Raw genomic sequence first — 18,685 nt, 5'->3', positions numbered from 1 at the left:
TAGGCCTATGAAATCTAAGTGACTCTTGTTAGCATCACAAATGACGTCTTGTGTTGCTGTTGTCTCTTCTTCTCTCCCTTTAATGCTCGCTCGCTGGCTTGTTATCAGGAACAGGGACACCAGACACAGGTGAGTGATGCTTTTTCAACTATTTTTTTTTCACATCCCTGAACAGAAGTCTCCTGGGGACAAATAGCAGCCGCTTGCCTAAATCCACACTGCAGTAATGCCCCTCTGCGTTTTATCCAGGGTAGTTGCACAACATCATTTGCATCTGACCTGATTTTTTTTTTTTTTTTTTCGTTCCACCACAAACAAATCGTCAGTCACGCACACACACACACACCCACACACACACACACAATCTGCATACAGTACACACTCCAGCCAAGGTTAACTCCTCATTCAAATTTCACCAGGCAATATTCATTTTGCTATTGAGAGCTCTGAGAGGGGAGGACAAAAAAAAAAAAAAAATCCAGCTTTAACGGATTACTGGTGCAGTCACTTCCTGAATAAAAAAAGGCAGTGAGACCTTATCTGGCCCCGACGTCCCCTCTGGCCCCCCCCTGGGGTCCCGACAGTGCAACCAGGTCTGCACATCATGTTGGACAGATTAGAAAGATGTTACAAGGTGTTTGTGTGAGCGTGTGCACGCCATTATCTGGGGGTTTATCAAGCTAAGTGTGGGTGTGGGTGTGTGTGTGTGTGTGGGTGTGGGAGACAGACAGACAGAGGCTTTCACCAATCAACAACAGAGGATTTTCCAAGATGCCGTATCGCCGGCTTAACCAAATGTTCCAACCATGCAAAAAAGGGATAACAAGTCTGTTAAGAAAAATGTGCGCAGGTGTAAGAACATCAATCTGTCGCCAAAGCACCAGCCATGGAGAATTTTCTTGTGTGGCTGAAGCCAGAGATTTGGAATCAGGGTTACTTGTAGCCCTCGGGGGGGCTTCGTCTGCGGTTGGCAGCTGAGGTGCAGAGATCGCAGAACAGCGGATCTAATGAAATCAAATTGAAATCCGAGCTGAAGAAGAAGAAAAAAAAAAAAGTAATGAGCCAAATATACCGTCTGCTGCGAGATCTGAACACAGAGCAAAGGAAAAAATAAGATTAAACAAGCAGCCAGAAGGATGTCGATTGAGCAAGATGAGATAGTAAAGCGAAGGGTAATTCCTGAGGATATCGACGGCTGGAAATATTCAACATGATTGAATTTTACTGTTTGCCCACTCGGTTGAATTAGGGAGATAAATGAAGTGATGGATGGTCAAAGACACTTCATCAAATAGGAAAACAAGCTTTTCAAAAACAGCAGTAAAGGATACCTGATTATATAATTGCATAGTAGGGACTGTCAACCAAAGGGGGTGAAAAAAATCCAGATTCCATTATTGACAGTGCACAGATGCTGAAACTGTAGGATGAAATGTCATCCCTCCTGCAGGGCGTCTCCTCCTTCCCATCCTTTTAACCCCTTGTCACGCTCTGCTCTTCAGCCTGCTTCCTGTTCTAGCTAGCTTCTAATTGCTAATATTATTAGCCTGCTTCTAAGGCTGATTGTCCCACAATGGCACATGGACACGATCCAGACAATTTCTAGAATCCTAAAACTGAATCTCAAATTTCAGTTTATGAAGAATTTGCATGAAAAACAGCAGACTTATAGCAACTTTCAATCGCAGGCGTGCGCTTGTGTAAAGGTCACAGAGGAAGGAAAGGCCAAGTACACTGGAGAAGTTGTTTTTTTTTTTTCCCTACTGCGCCTGAACTTCAATCTCTTTATTATTTTGTGAAAAACAGTTCCTGTAATACAAGGTTGTCTTTCCCCTATCTTCACAAATAATACATAGAGCTTAGCTGAGCACACTAACTGGCAACAAAAGTAAATAATTAAATCACCAAACAACATTATACTCTGTTTTGATTTGTTCTTTTCTTTTTTCTTTTTCATAACACAGACAAGCAGTCTTTGATTTCAGATTTCAGGGAATGAGAACCCGAGAGAGCAGATGCAACAGAAAGGAAGTTAAATATTGTATCCATAATCTGCAATATAAAAACTAAAAAAAAATTTGCTTTTTTTTTTTTTTAAATGTTTTATGCAATGCAACAGACAGTGGATAGAGCTGTTCAAAAACAAATAAATTACTGCAAACTGCGAAGATACAGAGCGAGTGCAGAGGGGAACAAAAACAACATCACACACTTGGGGGGAAGTGAGCAGGGACGACAGAGGCCACAGATGTGAACGTGCACAATTCCATTTGTAAGTTACTGTGCCGCGCAGGCGGGCGAGTGTTGGAGGAAATGGTGGATGAGAGCAGAAGAAGGAGAATGCAGCGTGTTGCTCTTTGAACTGAAGTAGCAGCCGTTGCTCCACAGAGTGTGTGGACTCTGAGTGGGACCAGGGTCATGAAAGGCTTCCGGAGAAAAAGATTTCTGTTCAAAATGTCAGCATTGTGTCAAACCTTGATCTGGAGTGGCGGAAAGGTGGCCTGTTGAAAGAAAAATCTAATCTGTGTGTGGAGTTTTACCAAAAAAAAACAAACAAACATCCTTCATCATCCTTCATAATCCGTCCACACTCACGTTCGCACCATTGGCCAGTCAGCCCTAATGTCCTTGTCTTTGGTGACGCTGCTAAGTTAACCAGTGCATCGTTGTGCTCAAATACTGCAGCGCAAACAGCTACAAAGAAAAAGTTCTCGGAAGAGATATGAATTGAGACCTTATGTTCAAACTGTAGCTGTCTTATTGTCTGTGAAGGTTCTCAGTCATCCAGGTCATCTTAAGGTAGAAGGGTTGAGTTAGGGCAACAAGTCCAGTTGCCCTAACTCAACCCTTCTACCTAGTTGTCTTATTGTTGAATCAGATCTATGAAACCATACCTGTGTTTACAGGTAAAATGTATAACAAGTTCTTCAATCGATCAAAATCAATGAAAAGAATTTTTTTTTTTTTTTTTTTTTGTGATTCCTGTGTGCATTTATGAAGTGATGCAATGGCGAGGTACACAGAGGTGATCGGAAGTAGGGAAAGCAAATGACGTTATTATGATTAGACTATGACCAATGAGGTATCACGTCAAGACGGAGGTCTTAAAAATATTCCTTGATGCAATCAGCTTTAAGAAAGAACAAGACGCTGGCGCCATGGACTCAGTGTGTCTATTGCAATGCCAGCATTTACCACCAGTTACAGGTTTCCTTTGATCCTCCTCCTCTCAATGCCATTGGTTATAGCCAGCTAGTGTCCAAGACACTGGAGGGTCACGAGATGGACGGTGGCAACCAGTCGTTGGGGTGAATTGGACAGAGATGTTGGTGTCGGGGAGGAAATAAAACAAGTCAGGCAGCTCCTTTTGAAGGTACTTCAGAAAGCCGTCCCTCACCCCGGAGCCACTCCTCCCTCTATTTTCTCCACAGCAGTTTTTTTTTCTTTCTGTTAGCAGCTTCTCACTGTTTCTCTATACTATTGTTCTCCCGAGCCAAAAAAAAAAAAAACATTAATTATTTATCCATTTTCCACTTTCAAAGCTTTTTCTCTCCACATTCTTCTTAGCAAAGTGCCTTACCAGCCGCAGGGGCCTCCAAACAGGCCGATCTCCGCTGGGAAGTCATATGGGATGTACTGTACTCACAATAGAAGACTGGATAGGGGCAAACCAAATGCAGGGAGGAAAGTCCTGAATATTATCTAAAAAGCCCAGATGGCAGATTGAGAGAAGCAGGGATTCGCTGCCAGATTTCCTGCGTTCTCTCAACTTAACTGATCGCTGCCTCGCTGTCGGCTGTGATGGGGAAAAGCAGCAGAGCGCATTGAATTTGTTCCTGCTGTTTGTTATGTTAGTTGTTTTGGGGGTTTTTTTTCGCCCCCCTCTTCTTCTGGATAAATGTATTCAGAACTTGGGAGAGGGCTAATTGGGAAGACAGGTGAAGTGATCTGAAGCGAGCTAGCGGCGCTAGCTTCCCAAAAGGAAAGCCCCCCCCCCTTTCACAACAAATATGGTTGCGAGAAAATGGCCCACTTTGAAAAAAATCCCTCCCAGAAATCTCTCCCAGGATCTCCTTTAAATTATGCATGTCCAGTTCAGTGCACAGCTCTGTAAACAGTTATGCACTTAATGGACTAGGATGACTGACAGCAGCGAGTGGCCCGTGCTGCTGTTCATGGGGTGGGGGTGTTTTTTTTTCACCTTCATGTTGAGAAGCAGAGTGAGACCAAGATCACAAAGGAAGTCGGGCTCAGCGGAGGCTGCAGGTCGGGAGGCCAGGGCGAAACAACAAAAAGCCGCCCATTGCAAACCTGACCTCAGCACGGCTGGGTGAATTATTTTTTTCTTAAAACTTGCTCGTCTATGAAAGGATTTTTTTCTCTCTCCCAACCGACACAAAGGCTTTTCTCTGAGTTTTTATTGGCAGTAAGCCACGTTTCTTTCAATCAGTAGCATTCAAGTCTCTGCGATGCGGCGAAGGAAAGCTGACGCCAAAGGTTTTTTTTTTTTTTCTTTTTCTTTTCTTTTTTTTCTTCTTCCATGTAATGACTGAAGTGCAGACTCAAGGCTGCAGCCTGCCAAGTGTTCTTCTGCACAGTGGCGTGCCCACGGTGTCGGCACTCCCTCCCACACAGTACGCACCGTATAGGACTCGCAATCAATACCGGGCTAAATGAAGTCGGCGCTCATAAAGCTGACCCGTGCCGGAGGCTCGCACACCGAGGACAGGAGGCACTTCCATTAAACAGTCCGGTCTCCTAACCGTGACTCTCCATCCTCGGGACAGTTTGAACTCCTTAAAACGTTTCACCTGATAAACTTTCCCTTTTTCCGACTGGCGGCCATTTGAGCCGACGCCTCGTTTAGCTTTAGCTCTTGCTGTACCTTCTGCGCTGTATTTTGTCGAATCTCCTTTTTTTTCTCCCCCGCTTACCTTTCTGAGAAACAAAATATTTTTTGTAAGTCATCATATTTAAGTATGTAGGAACCAGAGAATGTGAAAAGAAAGCGCGCGCATGCATACAATTTCAGCCCGTTCTCTGAGTGCAGCCTTTAGGGCATCATCTTGCTCGAGTGTTGCACGGAGACGAAGCTCGTGGGTTGGATTTATGAATGTATAAAACATGCCGCTCTTGCCGTTTCCCTTTCCTCCCGTTTATTCATGTATAAGGTTTCCCCCCCTTCTACGCCTGACAAGTGGACGTCTTTAGGCTGTCAGACGAATGACATGTTCTCTTAAAAAAAAATCCAGTTATCCCAACAGATTGCAGGCCTCCCATGCCGCTCTCCTCCCTCTGTTCTATAGGTGGAAGTAGCCGTGGGAATACATTTCAAACCAACCAACCAACTTAAGTAGGCTAACGTCAGATGTTTAGTTTTATTTCTTTGTAAATGTGGACAAAAATGAATGCCAACTAGGGCTGCAACGGTTAGTCAACGTGATCGATTACGTCGACAACATAAATTCGTCGACATGAAAATTGAAGCATTGACGCATCTTGTTATTGTAATTAGAAATTGCTGAATGATGAAATCACACTCTGGCCGCTACACGCTCATTTGTACCTGCAGTGCGGTACTGAGCGCTGAGGGTGGCAGTGTCGCTTGTTGTTCGCACCCTGCAAAAACAGAGAAGAAGAATGGATTCTTCTCTGAAGAGGCTTGAAAACTCTGACCATGGATACCGGACGCCAGTGGCCACTCTAGGTACTGCAGTAAAAATAAAAACCCATGAGCTGTGTCTCAGCTCGTTCTGATTGGCTGCGTCCTGATTTGTCTGTGAGTGACATTCTCCAGGATCGTTTTGATTGGCAAAAGAGGTACAGAGGCAGGACAGAAAGTGAATCTACTCCGCACGCTCTATTGGCCCATTAAAGCAGGAGTCAAAAACTTTTTTGAGTGAGCTGGGTGAGCAACTTCTTTGAAATGAATGGGCCACCATCTTAGACTCTGGGCGCTTGACTCCAACCCAAAGTTTCTTAAGTTTAGGAATATTTCATAGAAAATGAAGCAGTGAAACTCACTAGGGGGCAAAATCCGTTAAGCTCACCTGGCATTCCAGGGTAGCGCCACGGCAATACATGAACTCCTGAAATGCCGACACCCTGGAGTCGCTGTGTCATCACGCACCGCACAGGATAGATATTTCGTAATTATGTTTTGAATTACACATTTATTTGTTAATTAATCATCAGCCTACAAGTACATAATACGTTTTTTTTGCATGTCGGAAAATCATGGAACAAGCTTGCTTAGCGTTCACTGAGGTAAATGCTACCTGCCAATACTAGCGTTTGTACTGAATTGAAACTCTATCACTTATCAACTGTGTTATTTAGGCAATATTAATTTTATATTTAAGTTGTAAGAAATCTGTTTAAGGTATTTAACTGTGACTTTAAATTGTGAATTAATATACCTCTGATATTTTAGGTTGAAAAATATTACAACTATGTCACAGATACATGCTTTGTGAGTCATTCATTTACCATCTTGCACCTCCATATTTCCAAGGAAGCCCAGTGTGGACAATTCAACCCACCTGACAGTACGTTTCATAACTAGGATGATTGTTGGAGCTTCAAATAAACCATTGAAGTAGAAGGTGGATAAGGTATCCAGCTTTGGGGGAGCAGGCCACTGTAGCTGACTGGCAAGCTCAGGAGGGGGAGGGAGAGCGAAAGACGCTGCAGTCTAAAATGTAACTATGCGGTTACATTTGTCGTGGTTTCTTCTTCAAAATCTCCAAATATTTCCCAATTTAAGATCAAAACGTCTACAGAGACATTGAGCCGTGGCAAAACTGACGACACACTTCATCGAGAACCGCTACGGCACGTCTCGGTGCGACTCCAAATTGCCTCTCGAGCAATTTTCATATTCACATAAATGCCGCTGGGAAGCACCAAGAGTTTTTTGTTTTTTCTTGTTCTTGCTGCTTTTGTCTCATTCACTTTAAGCTGCTTTGCCTGAGCTGACTGCACTTTACCCCGTTGTGGTTGTTTTTTTCAATGCGCAATATACATTAATTTGCCATTGACAATTAACAAAAAAACAAAACAAAACATTTTTTTCAGACCTGCACATGTCGAGAGACGCTCCTATTAGCGTCTCAATTTACACTTTATCCTCATAATCCTGTTCACGTTTTCTTCCTAATGCACTTCATGATATTAGAGTGATGTAATGATGTTTAACTACTATGCAACACCACTGCAGCCGGGGGCATTCATTCTGTTTAAATAGAGGACATTAATCTTGTAGCACCACAGGCGTACGTTTACTTCAGGATTCTCTCGCTCGCACTATTAGTATTCTCTGGAAAAACCCTGATTGCCTCTTAGTGTCTCGCCTTCAATGGATGGTGTTGTTTCCTCATGAATATTAAGTCACATTATAATTTCCTACTCCAGGCCAGTCTGTAAAATCTTGGCCAAGTAGGATGAATAAGTTGTTTTTTAAAAGCCTCAACCTGAAAGCTCGCAGAATCCTTGATTTTCCCCTCAAAAAAACAAATGTACATCCAAAGACGCAAATTAATGTTCACTGGGTTTTTCCAACCTTGGCTTCACTTGAAACTCTTTTCTTTTCCTCCCCTCGCCAGCACCAGCCCCGCTCACAAGTACTACCTGGCCATGGACCCGATGGGGGAGGTTCTCTACGTGTCGGACACCACCAGCCGGAGAGTTTACCGCGTGCGGACCCTCGGCCAGCCCAAAGATCCGTCTCGCAACCTGGAAGTGGTGGCCGGCACCGGCGAGCAGTGTCTCCCCTTCGACCAGAGCCACTGCGGCGAGGGCAGGAAGGCCACGGAGGCTGCGCTCAACAACCCGCGAGGTATGTAAAATATCGTATTATAACTCGCTTTGCATAGTCACAGCGTTTCGCGCATCTCAAGAGAAACAGGTTCTGCAGGTCAGAAACAATATTGACGCTGGCAGGGGACTAATTTCATTAAAAGTCACTTGGATAAGGCAGGAATTGTGTCTGAGGCGTTTTTGGCCTTTTGAATTGCATTTCCCCCAGATTCATATTTTATTGAAATGGTAAGCCTGCTTGGACCGGGGATAAGATTTTCCCTCATGTGACAATGCTGTTATGACTTTACACTCTCAATATTCTATATTGGGTGCATCATCACATCTGAATTGATTAGGCTGCCTGCCTTAACCTTGGTTCGCAATCTGCTTGAGTAGAGATGAAGTTGGAGTAGGCTGTCAATATTGTCATGCGTGACATTTGAAGATGGAACAGATTTTTAAGCCTTTAGATTTTTAAGTGGCTTAAGGAATCAATCAATATTTTTCCTTTTTTGTGACCTGGACACACCAGGAACTTAAAGCATCTGGTTGTGTTTTAGCAGTCAGAGTGCAAAGATTCGGAAACATGTTTGGTGATGCCTCCTGAATTTATTTGCAATTTTGCACACATACTGTGTTGGCTTTCTGAAAGTCTCCCAAGACATGTTTGTGTTTATCTTATGCCTTATGTTGTGGTCCATTGTCGCTTCTGTGCGTGCGTTTGTGTGTGAGTGTGCGTGAGCATCAGTGGATTGCAGTTGCGTTCCTTTGCAGCCGGTCCCGTCCTACAATAAATTAATTCAACACAGGCAGACCTGCGTAAAGCTAAAATCTGCATGGGGGCAAAGCCACGAAAGTTGGTTATTCTGGTTTGTTTTGGGTTATAAGAGAAATAACTCGAAAATCTCCTGACATTTCCAGCCCCAGAAATTCAGAGAACTTCACTGAGGTAGAAAAAGGCGTGACCAATAAAGCTAACAGGCATGGCTGCAGTCCGCATGGCTTTTTTTTCCTTTCTTTTTTTTGTGGACCTTGCCATTGTGCCTGCTGGCTCACGGTCATGGTTAGCCAGGAAACTTCAATGGAATGAGAACATCATTACTCAAACTATTCTGACTATAACAAGTCAAAATGTCTGCTTTATGAAAAAGTCTATTGCAGACACAGTCCGCAGACTCCAGACCCATTTGTTTTGCACCGGGAGCGGGGGAAAAAAAAAATGTCTTGACCGGTGCAAATGGCTTTCAAGTCACACAACGGCCTGACCTTCGCTGAGTTCTGCCTTCAGAATGTGTCAGAACCTTCCTGTCTGGGCCAATACAAAGGAATTCCCCTCAAACGAGGAGTCGGTAGGAGATGTTGCATTTTTTAACACCTGACCTCAGCGGCCTCGATGTTAAGCTAAAGGGGGAGGGATGGGAAAAAAAAATTAAAAATCACAACCAGAGATGTCTGCAGCGTGAGTTTTGCAAAGGAAGCACGAGCCGTTCGACATCGGGCTGGTTGCAAATACCAGATGAAATATCCCCTTTGGAACCACGCTGCTGCACTCCCAGAAAAAGCTGATTGAAAATTCACAAATCCCCCTTTGAAGAGGTCAGTGTTGGGGAGGGATATATAAAAAAAAAAAGAAGTTGTAACGTAAACTCCAAATCATTTTTTTTTCTTGTCAGAAATGTTAAAAGGAAAAAGAAAAAGAAAAAAAACCCTGAAAAATAAAAACTCTTGATTGAAGCAGAGAAAAACGCGCCCCTGGGTCAGTGCGTCTCCACCAAGCACATCCTTCAGTTGATGGGGCTCAAAGAGAAACCTGTTCCCAAGACAGAAAGCTTGCTGTGACCCTTCCAAGTGCCGCTCAGTTCCACTTCATCTGCAGACTGAAGACTTCACACTGCAGGAAGACGTCATAACCAATACATTAGTGGCATGAAAAACTCCACATTATAGCGTTGCATAGAGGGAAATGGCTAAACTTAAAAAAAAAAATAGCAATAATGTAATGCGCAAGTCATATGATGATAAAGTGGATCTAAATCACATTTATATATACATTACTTTTTATTACAGCAAATCGAAAATATGGATTTAATGAAAACATGTCAAACATTAATAATAGATTTTTATTATTATGCAGTTGAAGTGTCACTAATCCACAGCCACACAATGCAACATCGTATTTTTCTCTTTGTTTGTACAAAAACATCACCCACTGTTTTCGCTCTTATAATAAAATACAGTTTGTTCGTGAGTTGACAGACGGCTCGGAAAACACAACAAATATGGACGGCTCATATTGCGCCTGTCATTCAAAGTCATTTAAAGTAGATGAATATATTGCCGCGGTGCCAGCAAACAGTCGACGGAGCGTTGGCGTCGTCGTTGTGCAGCCTCCTCAACTTGCGGCAGAGCCAGGTGACGTTAATGTGGTGTCGAACTGAAGCGGCTGTTATCTGAGGACAACTGGCTGTATAAATCAGGAAAAAAAATACGATTGAGGACTCGTGCAGCCGACGTTAGCCCCCGCCGCAAAAAACAGCTAGCAGGAGATGCCGGGTGAAATGCCAATGCAGCCCAAGGACAAGTCCGTCCTCAACAAGTCACGACTTTGATCGCCGGGTCTAAACACGCCGGCGTCCTTCAGCCAGATATCGCTGCTCCAATGCTGTGAATGTTTAAGGTCACCGCTGCTGAAAACTGCTGATGACTGATGAGCCGCTGGGACACCGGGGTCTCGCAACTCCGTGTGACTGAGTAAATGAAGCTGTGTTGACTTCCAGCGTTAAGTGCTTGGACTGTTTGAGAGGACTCGAATTAAAAGCACTTTGATGTAGGAGTGCAGTTTACAAGGAAAAGCTGATCAAAATTGTTCCGTAATATGCAGAAGCAAGTCTTTGCAAAATTTGCAGAACTCTGTTAAAGGTCCAGTGTGTAATATTTGGCTTGATATATGATTTTTTTTATTTTGGTAAAAGCTTATTTTACTGCCTATAAACACATTAATAAAAGTGTATAATAGTTTTCCTATATTATGGTTCTCATATGGATATAAGAAAATACATCGAGTAAGGATCTTGCTCCTGGTTAGCAACATCTTGCATCACCATATTTCTAAGGAAGCCCAGTGTGGACAATCCAGCTGCCTGACAGCACGTTTTGTATTTCGGGTGACTGCTCGCGTATGCAAATAAACCAACGAAGAAGAAGGTGGACTAGGTATCTAGGTTTGGGTGCGCAGCCCACCGTAGTTCCCTGGCAAGCTTGGGAGGGAGAGTGAAAGATGCTGCAATCTGAAATGTAGCCACTTGGTGTTGCTATTGCTTCTTCAAAATCTCCAAATATTACACACTGAACCTTTAAGTTTTTTTGGAAGACTGACTGACTGAACGTTTTCAGTTGTCCCGGTCATCTTAAGTAGGGTTAAGGCAACCGGTTGAACTGGAAACTCAAGTTACTAGGACCTGAAGATTGAGCATCTTCAGGTCCTAAACTTGAACTTGCACAATGACGAATGTTGATGAACGTGATGAATGTTTCTAACAGTGCAACACTGACTTTGTATCACTTCCTTTTGCTAAGATTGGAAATATCTATGAGCCCTACCTTGATTTTTCTTCAGGTGTCAAACTTTACACATTCGCCATATTCTCTAAAGGTCTCATGCAAAATTCACTGGCTGCAGCAGTAATGTGTTTCCCTTGTCTGACTGTGACCTCCCTAGAAATGAGAAAAGTCTATCCTTTGTGTCCTCAGCCGCCTCTAGAAGTACGTGCTAAGACAGGAAGTCCAAAAGTCAGCCCTCCTGAGATGACCTTGGACTAAACCTGCTGCTTTAACTGAGATCTGTAGAGTTTGGGTTTTAGTGTTGCTCTGCTTTTTTGATTATTAATTGTGCATGGTTTTGGCAGACCGCCAAGATTCATTTATTAAATCTGAAAATTGCCAAGATGGGGCCCTTTAAGTCCTTGCAGATGTGTTTTGAAGACCCTTTTTTTTAATCATTTGTCCAAAAGAGTCCTTTCATCCTTTTTTTAATCTTCTGGATGAGAAACCACAGTGAGTCCAGTATTTCTGGGCCTGAGAGACTAGCATGGCTTTTCTGGCGGAGAACCTCCACACATATTCAGTAAATTGTTCATCCTCTTCGTAAAGGATTGTCTTCCCTCCCTCTAGTGTGTATAATATACTAATATTCTGACAGCCTGATGCCTGATCCACATCACAGATGCGCTCTCTTTGAAATCAGCATGAGGCAAAGTGCGTGAGGTTCCCCGTCTCACTTTTCCTCGTCAGTGCGTGATTATTGTAAATGTGTTAATATAATCCCTGCCGTGTATTTTAAGTCTTTAACACGTCTTTCTAGATGCTCTCACCGGCAGGAAACTTTGTACAAATCAAACAAACACATCCAAAAAACGAATAAAACAGGAAGCTGCTGTCACAATGATCCACAATGAGCGCAGCAAAACAGAAATACCGTATTGCTGTATCACACTGTGGCAGTGTACACGTTTTTTTTTTTTTTCTTTTCTCCTTTGGCTCGTCTCCTGAAAATATTTTTAGAGGAAGGCTGCGATGACTGAACCAAGCAAAGGACACGTCTGAGCAGGCGGCGGCGTTTATCACCGACGAGTGTCTTCACGTCGTCCATAAATCTTCTAACGAGCTCACAGTAAGAAACCCGGAGCAAGGATGTGTGTACGGGTAAGAGTGAGCGTCCAAGATTCCGTCCATTAATAAATATCCAAATCATTTACCTACACTGCCTTGTAAATAATGATTTACCTTGGTTTTTGTGTGCCATTGAAGACCAATGGGCAATATTAATCTGTGAGCTAGTGGAAGTATAAACAGTTAGTCGAGAAAGTCTTGCTTTTTTTTCTGTTTTTGAGGCATTCTAGTGCGCATTTTTCCAGCCAGTTGCGTGCGTCCCTGTGATTTTCAAAGTCATATCAGGCCATCAGCGGTCAACTTTTATTTGCAATAAAGTCGTAACATTGGACTGGATTTGCACAAAAGCTGCTTCTGCCCAGGCGGGAAAAAAAAGTCATCTCCCTGGATCAAACCTCCTCCGTCCCTGAGGGTCACTCGGAAGATTCCAGCCAAAGGTGTCGGCTCCCAGGCTCTGCCTCCCGGGCTCTGCCTCTGTCGGTCGCGCAGCTCCGCGGGCCGGTCGACACGCTGCGCCGTGAACGGGTGCCCCCGTGCTTTTAAATGTCACCGGCAGCTTCAGATTTTCCAGATGAACTTTGGGAGGCGAGGGGCGGGAAGGAGATGCTTAAAAGGCGAGATATGAAGAGAGAGAAGAAGAAGAAGAAGAAGAAGAAGAATCCCAACGTAATTTGACAGATGAGACGAAGCCCCCCCGCCCCCCACGCCTCCCACGCCATCCCCCACCTCCTCACCTTGGAACACGCTGCACCTCGGCCTTTGTGCCGTGACAGGGGAAGATTCTGTCCCAGGGCTCCTGTTCACGCACGGTCAAGTATTTTATGCTCCTCCGCTCGCTGCACTTCACAGGTCCGGCTCTCCCCCATTGTGCTGCCGCTAACCAGCTTCTTAAAAAGCCCCTAGAGGTTTCTGTCCTTAGCCCCTCCCTCCCCCCCTCCCCGTCACCCATCTGCCCGCACTCATCCTCTGTAATGAGGAGGGTCGACTTTGCTGAGGAATATGTGCCTGTTACTTTTGTGTGTGTGTGTGTGTGTGTGTGTGTGTGTGTGTGTGTGTGTGTGTGTGTGTGTGTGTGTGTGTGTGTGTGTGTGTGTGTGTGATTCTCTCTGCTTCTCTGCCTTCTTTTGTCCTCCTCCTTCATTTTCATCAATCAACTCTGTGCCCTGAAGTTGACATTGCGCAGGGGTGCGTGTGGAGGGGAGGGGTGGTGGTCAAAATTGTGAGGACATGACAAACTCTTGCTCAATAGTATTCCATATTCCATTTAAGGTACAGAATCTGTCCTGGACTACGACATGAGTCCGAGGTTTTTACGGCAACTCTATTAGGACAAACTACATCGTGGTCAGATAGATAGCTAGATAGATAGATATAATCATGTTATATATGTATATATATTATTACATATGTATATGTATATGTACATATATATATATAAGAACGATAGATCAACATGTATCTCTTGTTCATTCGTTCTATCTCCATTATATATATAATATGATTTTATCTGTCTGTCTATCTATCTATCCGACCGCAATGTAGTTTGTCCTAATATAGTTGCCGTAAGACCCCGGACACATTACCGTAGACAGATCCTGTACCCACACCGGCCCCCTAAACGTCGCGGCGCTACGAAGCTAGCTAGCGCAGCCCCACTTTGCTCCCTCCACTGTGTGAACTTGCAGGGATTATCCGGTGTCCTTCACAAACGCGCACTTATGAATACAAGATCTGGGACATTGTTTCACGGCTGGCTCAGGCTCAGGCTCCGCGTGCGCATCTGCAGTCAATTAGCTGCGTAAATAAAAAAAAAAAAAGGGGGCCTCGTTCCATTTAGAATGGATCCCGTGTCTGACATGAAAGAGGCGTAAAGTCCCACAGGATGCCGAAGCCTTGGCTACAATCTCTCTCTGTACCCAACATGAAGGGCTGCTGCTGTTGTTGTTGTTGTTTTTTGTTGTTTTTTCCCCCTCTTTTGAAAAGGCATTTGATGAATAATGGCTGCATCCCTGTAAAAATAACAGTTTTGCGTATGGACGGGACGGAGGGGGCGACTCGGGGGAATTGAGAGTTCAGCCGCTGATGGGCGCCACCAGCAGGTCTTATCTATTATTTGGTGACTCGTCTCGGGGCGGAAAAGCTGATATCCATAGAAAGGTGTGTGTGCGTGTGCGTGTGCGTGTGTGTGCGTGTGTGTGTGTGTGTGTGTGTGTGCATGAGTGCGTAAATGCGTGCGAGGCCTTGTGGTGTCAGTCTCTCACGCCGACCCACAGGGGGCAGACTAATGCCCTTATCAGAGGCTGACACGCTGCCACTACATTTTCCTCTCCTGCCCCATCGGCCTCGCTCTCTCTCTCGCCCTCTCTCTCTCTCTCCCCTTTGCTTTCATTTTCTCTTTCTTTTTTCTTTCTCTTTTTTCTCCTCTCCCCCTCATCTCCATTTCTCACAGACAAACACACTTGTCGCTCGCCCCTGCCACACAGCTGCGAGGCAGACCGTCGGAATGGAGATAGCTGCAATGGGCCGAGGCCTTGAAAACCCGTCATGGCTATTAGCATGTCGGGAAGCTAAGCCCCCCCCCCCCCCCCCTCCTCCTCCTCACCACCCCATCACAATAACGCTGCCCAGCCAGGGGTAAATGCATCATATGGCACCGTGCTGCTTGGCCGGAAACTGGCTTTTTTTTTTTTTACCCTTTGTACCCGTCCTTCTCGGCCCTGTAGGGGGCTGTTGGGTACGGAGACTTTGACATCTAAGCAGCTCAGGCAAATAAATGTTTCTCATGCGCCAGGGCTCGGCTCTAATTTACAGCGAGAAATAAATAAATAAAACAAAAAAACGTGGCATTATGCGTTTGCCAGTTTGTTTCATCAGTGTGAATCAGGCGTCGCAAGCTGTCAGCAGACACACACTCAAGACATTAACTGAGCAAACACTGCACGCTCTCCTGCTTCTCCTGCAGCAGCAGCAGCACCACCAGTTGCGTGTATATGTTTGTGTTTGCGTGTGTGAGAGGCAGAAGCTGTCACGTGTTATGTGATAACTTTGGAAGGATGGAAAGTGCAATTGTTATTCTACCTCAGGCTCCCATAGCGTTTAGTGCAGAGTGATTGCTGTGCCTTTTAAAATCGCATGCACACACACACACACGCACGCATGCACGACTAGGGAAAGAGAACAGGGAAGCAGATTAAATTGAAAGAGAAAAGGATGAAACTCAGAACCAAACGAAAAAGAGCCAGAGTGGGGAGAGGGCGCAAGCAGAGCACAACAATAAAAACTCCAGTGAAATGAAAGTAACAGTAGAGAGCAGAGAGGTGGAGAGGTGGTGGTGGGGGGGGGGGGGGCTGAATCGAATAAGGAGGGAGCCGGAGCTCGCTCGCTCGCTGGCTGTTTTGCGTCTAAATCCTGCGGGGCGCTGCAGTCCCACATCTCATCTGCATATTAAACTGGCCGGTGGCTGCACGGCTCTCCGAGGGTCAACTGTTATTGCTGCCGCTGGTTTAAACAGAGCGCCGCCTCTCAAAACAAGGGCATCGGATAAGTCACACTGGGTTTTTTTTCCCCTCCAAAATTCCCTTTTGTTTTGGCGGTTTGTGTGTGTGTGTGTGTGTGTGTGTGTGTGTGTGTGGGGGGGGGGGGGGGTGCAAACGACCCACTCATTTTTTTTCCTGCATTATTGCGCTCCTGCGTTTCATTTCACATTGACCAAAGCTTTTGTCTTTGCCCCTGGACATTCCTGCATTAATGATGCACACATGAATTAATCTCGCAGTACGGCGCGAAAAACAGCGACGTGCTCCATGATAATGCAAATTAAGAGCGCCGCCGCCGCCATGCCCATTTCCACCACAGCTTGTCGTCCCGCCACGCCATTTCGCGATAATTAGCGGCGGGTTTGCGCTACTACAGACATGCATCAGCGGTTCGGCCACTGGGAAGTGTTTTTTTATTTTATTTTCATCTTTTTTTTTTTTTTTGCCAGAGACTCATTTTTCACAAAAAAAAAAGCAATACTAAAAATAAAGCTGCCGAGCAAATGAGCATCAGGCGCGCAGCTCCGCCGAGGGGCCGCCCTGCAGAGCAGCAGCTCCCATGATTAAAGAAGGAGGTGCAGAGTTACAGCTGCATCCTGTTTCTTTTGTGTCCTTGTTGCCTCCGTCTCTGCACCGTCACACACGCTGCATGGCAACGTCCTTACGTTGTGGTTTCATACCAACAGGTTGCAATGTTGGCGAGAATTCCATTCTTTTCGGTGACACCTGCTTGGGATTTCTGTGGCTGCGGCCGAACGAGTTCTGAGGGTCACCCCCCCCCCGAGGGTGTCATCTTTGTATTGTGGGTTGACGTTCTGCATCAGCTTTTCACAGTCAAATAATGGATTGTCAATTTGTGCCTGTATCAAAAAAAAATAGCAGAGATTAACTAAGTGGCCCAATTAACCCGAACTGGTTATTTGGGCCACTTTGTTAATCTCTACTTTTCTTTTTTTTTTTATACGCGACAATGTGTGCAAACAGCAGTAATTAACACAATTTTCACCAAAGCCAAACACGGCAGAATTGCTTTTTTGTCTGACGGTAGTAAAAAAAAAAAAAAATGGATTGCAGCGACAGAGTTGAACACGTAACCTCGGGTGGCCCGGATCTTTATGATCTACCAGATAAGGACTCCTTCTTCAAGAGTCTGTAGCGCCGCAGTAAATCTTTACTGTCGTTCTTAAGAGTGTTTTCCACAGGGAAATCGTTAGACCGCCGCCATGAACCGCTCACAAGCAAACAGAAATGCGACCGCTGGGCTTTAGTGGAGGCAGATTTATGCTCGGTCGGCGGGGGTAAAAAAAAAATAAACACAAAGACAAAAAAAAAAAAAGTGTAAGGCGGCAGCTACCTGTAAAACGCCACCCAGACTGACAGCTGCCTTGTTTGTAGTGGGACTTTGTATCCCGGCTTCAGAGAGATTATTGAAGCTCACTGTGTGTGTAATGAAGCCCTGAGTCAATAAGAGATGCAGGCTGAAGGCCAAAGGCTGAGCCCGTGCACAACATTTGCGCCCGTTAGCATGCGCGGCTGCTCGGTGATTGACGGCCTGCGGCTCCTGCGGGGGCCCCACGGCCGGGCCGGCTGCCCCGCCGAGGGGCCCCGGCGGAGTTTGTTACGGCCGCCTCGTTAACAGACGCGTCGGGCTGACAGAGCCGGCGTGATCATGGGAAATGTGACACGCGCGTCCCTTTAACTGGTGGAGATGGTCGCTGCTGCTGCTGCTGCTGGCAGCCGGCTTGTCAGCCTCCGCTGGGAGCCTGGCGAGCTGACAGGAGGAGCCCAGCTCCGCCCCGTCCGCCCGCCGCTGTGGAGGAATAAATTGCTCCTTACTGGAGGAGAATGGCCGGCGCAGACGCGCACAGACACACACATCCAGGTGGAGATTTTTCCTCCCGCCTGCTTGCTGGGGGGCGGAAAAAGTTGATAGCGTCCCGATGGTGGGAGCGATTCCGGCCGTTTGGTTATTTATTTCAGTTTATACCTTGATTCTTTAAACATGCTGGCTGAAAAGATGAGGAAGTTGTTCCTGCTGGGGTAAAGGTGTTGGCTGCAAGCCGCTGGAACTTGGACCTGGAACTGGTACGACCTGATACCGCAGACCCGTCCTGTGGAGAACCCAATCTCCCTCTGAACTTTGATCAAAACCCCCAATGTTTCAGATTTAAAGAGGAAGGAAGATGACGGATGTGGGATTCAGTGCACCTGGGTACCAAGAACACTGAATTTCAAAATTTGACTATATATGTAAATGTGTTTGTTTGTTGTTGTTCTTTTTGTCTAAAACCTAAAATTTGTGAAACTGTTAATATATCGCATTCTTTTACATGCCAGGCCTATGAGTGGTGCTCCAACGCCACCACAAAAATAGAATAAATAAATAAAATAAAATAAAATAAAATAAAAAACGGACAAGACAGAAATGGGTATAAAACTCTTGCAACAAAAACACGGGAGGAGTGAGAATAAGATGATGTCGGCAGCAGGTGGCGCTATGGAGTCATCGTCTTGGAAATCAAAGTAGATTGAGCCCTTTGCTTTGATTTGATGTGTTTTGACTTGACGCAGTTTCAGAAAGTAGCGTCATGGCTTGTTTGAATGAAAAACTCAAATCCAACAAGTCATAATAATAAAAAATAATAATCCCCCGTACTGTCGGATATGAAGGGAAAACTCTA

General features: G+C 45.2%; 2 protein-coding genes across 2 annotated transcripts in view; both read left to right on the top strand.

Annotated features, from left to right (window-relative positions):
- tenm1 (teneurin transmembrane protein 1) overlaps positions 1-18,685 on the top strand; it is a 196,597-nt gene that overhangs the window by 139,686 nt on the left and 38,226 nt on the right. The window contains exons 21-22 of the mRNA XM_076043360.1: positions 109-129; positions 7,605-7,837. Of these exons, the coding sequence (XP_075899475.1) occupies positions 109-129; positions 7,605-7,837 (254 nt within the window). The remainder of the gene's footprint in view (positions 1-108; positions 130-7,604; positions 7,838-18,685) is intronic.
- Positions 1-18,685, top strand: part of asb12a (ankyrin repeat and SOCS box-containing 12a) — a 321,968-nt gene that overhangs the window by 287,962 nt on the left and 15,321 nt on the right. The window lies entirely within an intron of this gene.

The sequence above is a fragment of the Nelusetta ayraudi genome, unplaced genomic scaffold (assembly GCF_046127955.1).
Source record: "Nelusetta ayraudi isolate G7.1 ecotype Tasmania unplaced genomic scaffold, CSIRO-AGI_Nayr_v1 ptg000075l, whole genome shotgun sequence".
Taxonomy (NCBI): Eukaryota; Metazoa; Chordata; class Actinopteri; order Tetraodontiformes; family Monacanthidae; genus Nelusetta; species Nelusetta ayraudi.
The sequence above is the reverse complement of the archived record's forward strand: the minus strand, read 5'-3'. Positions and strand labels throughout refer to the sequence as shown.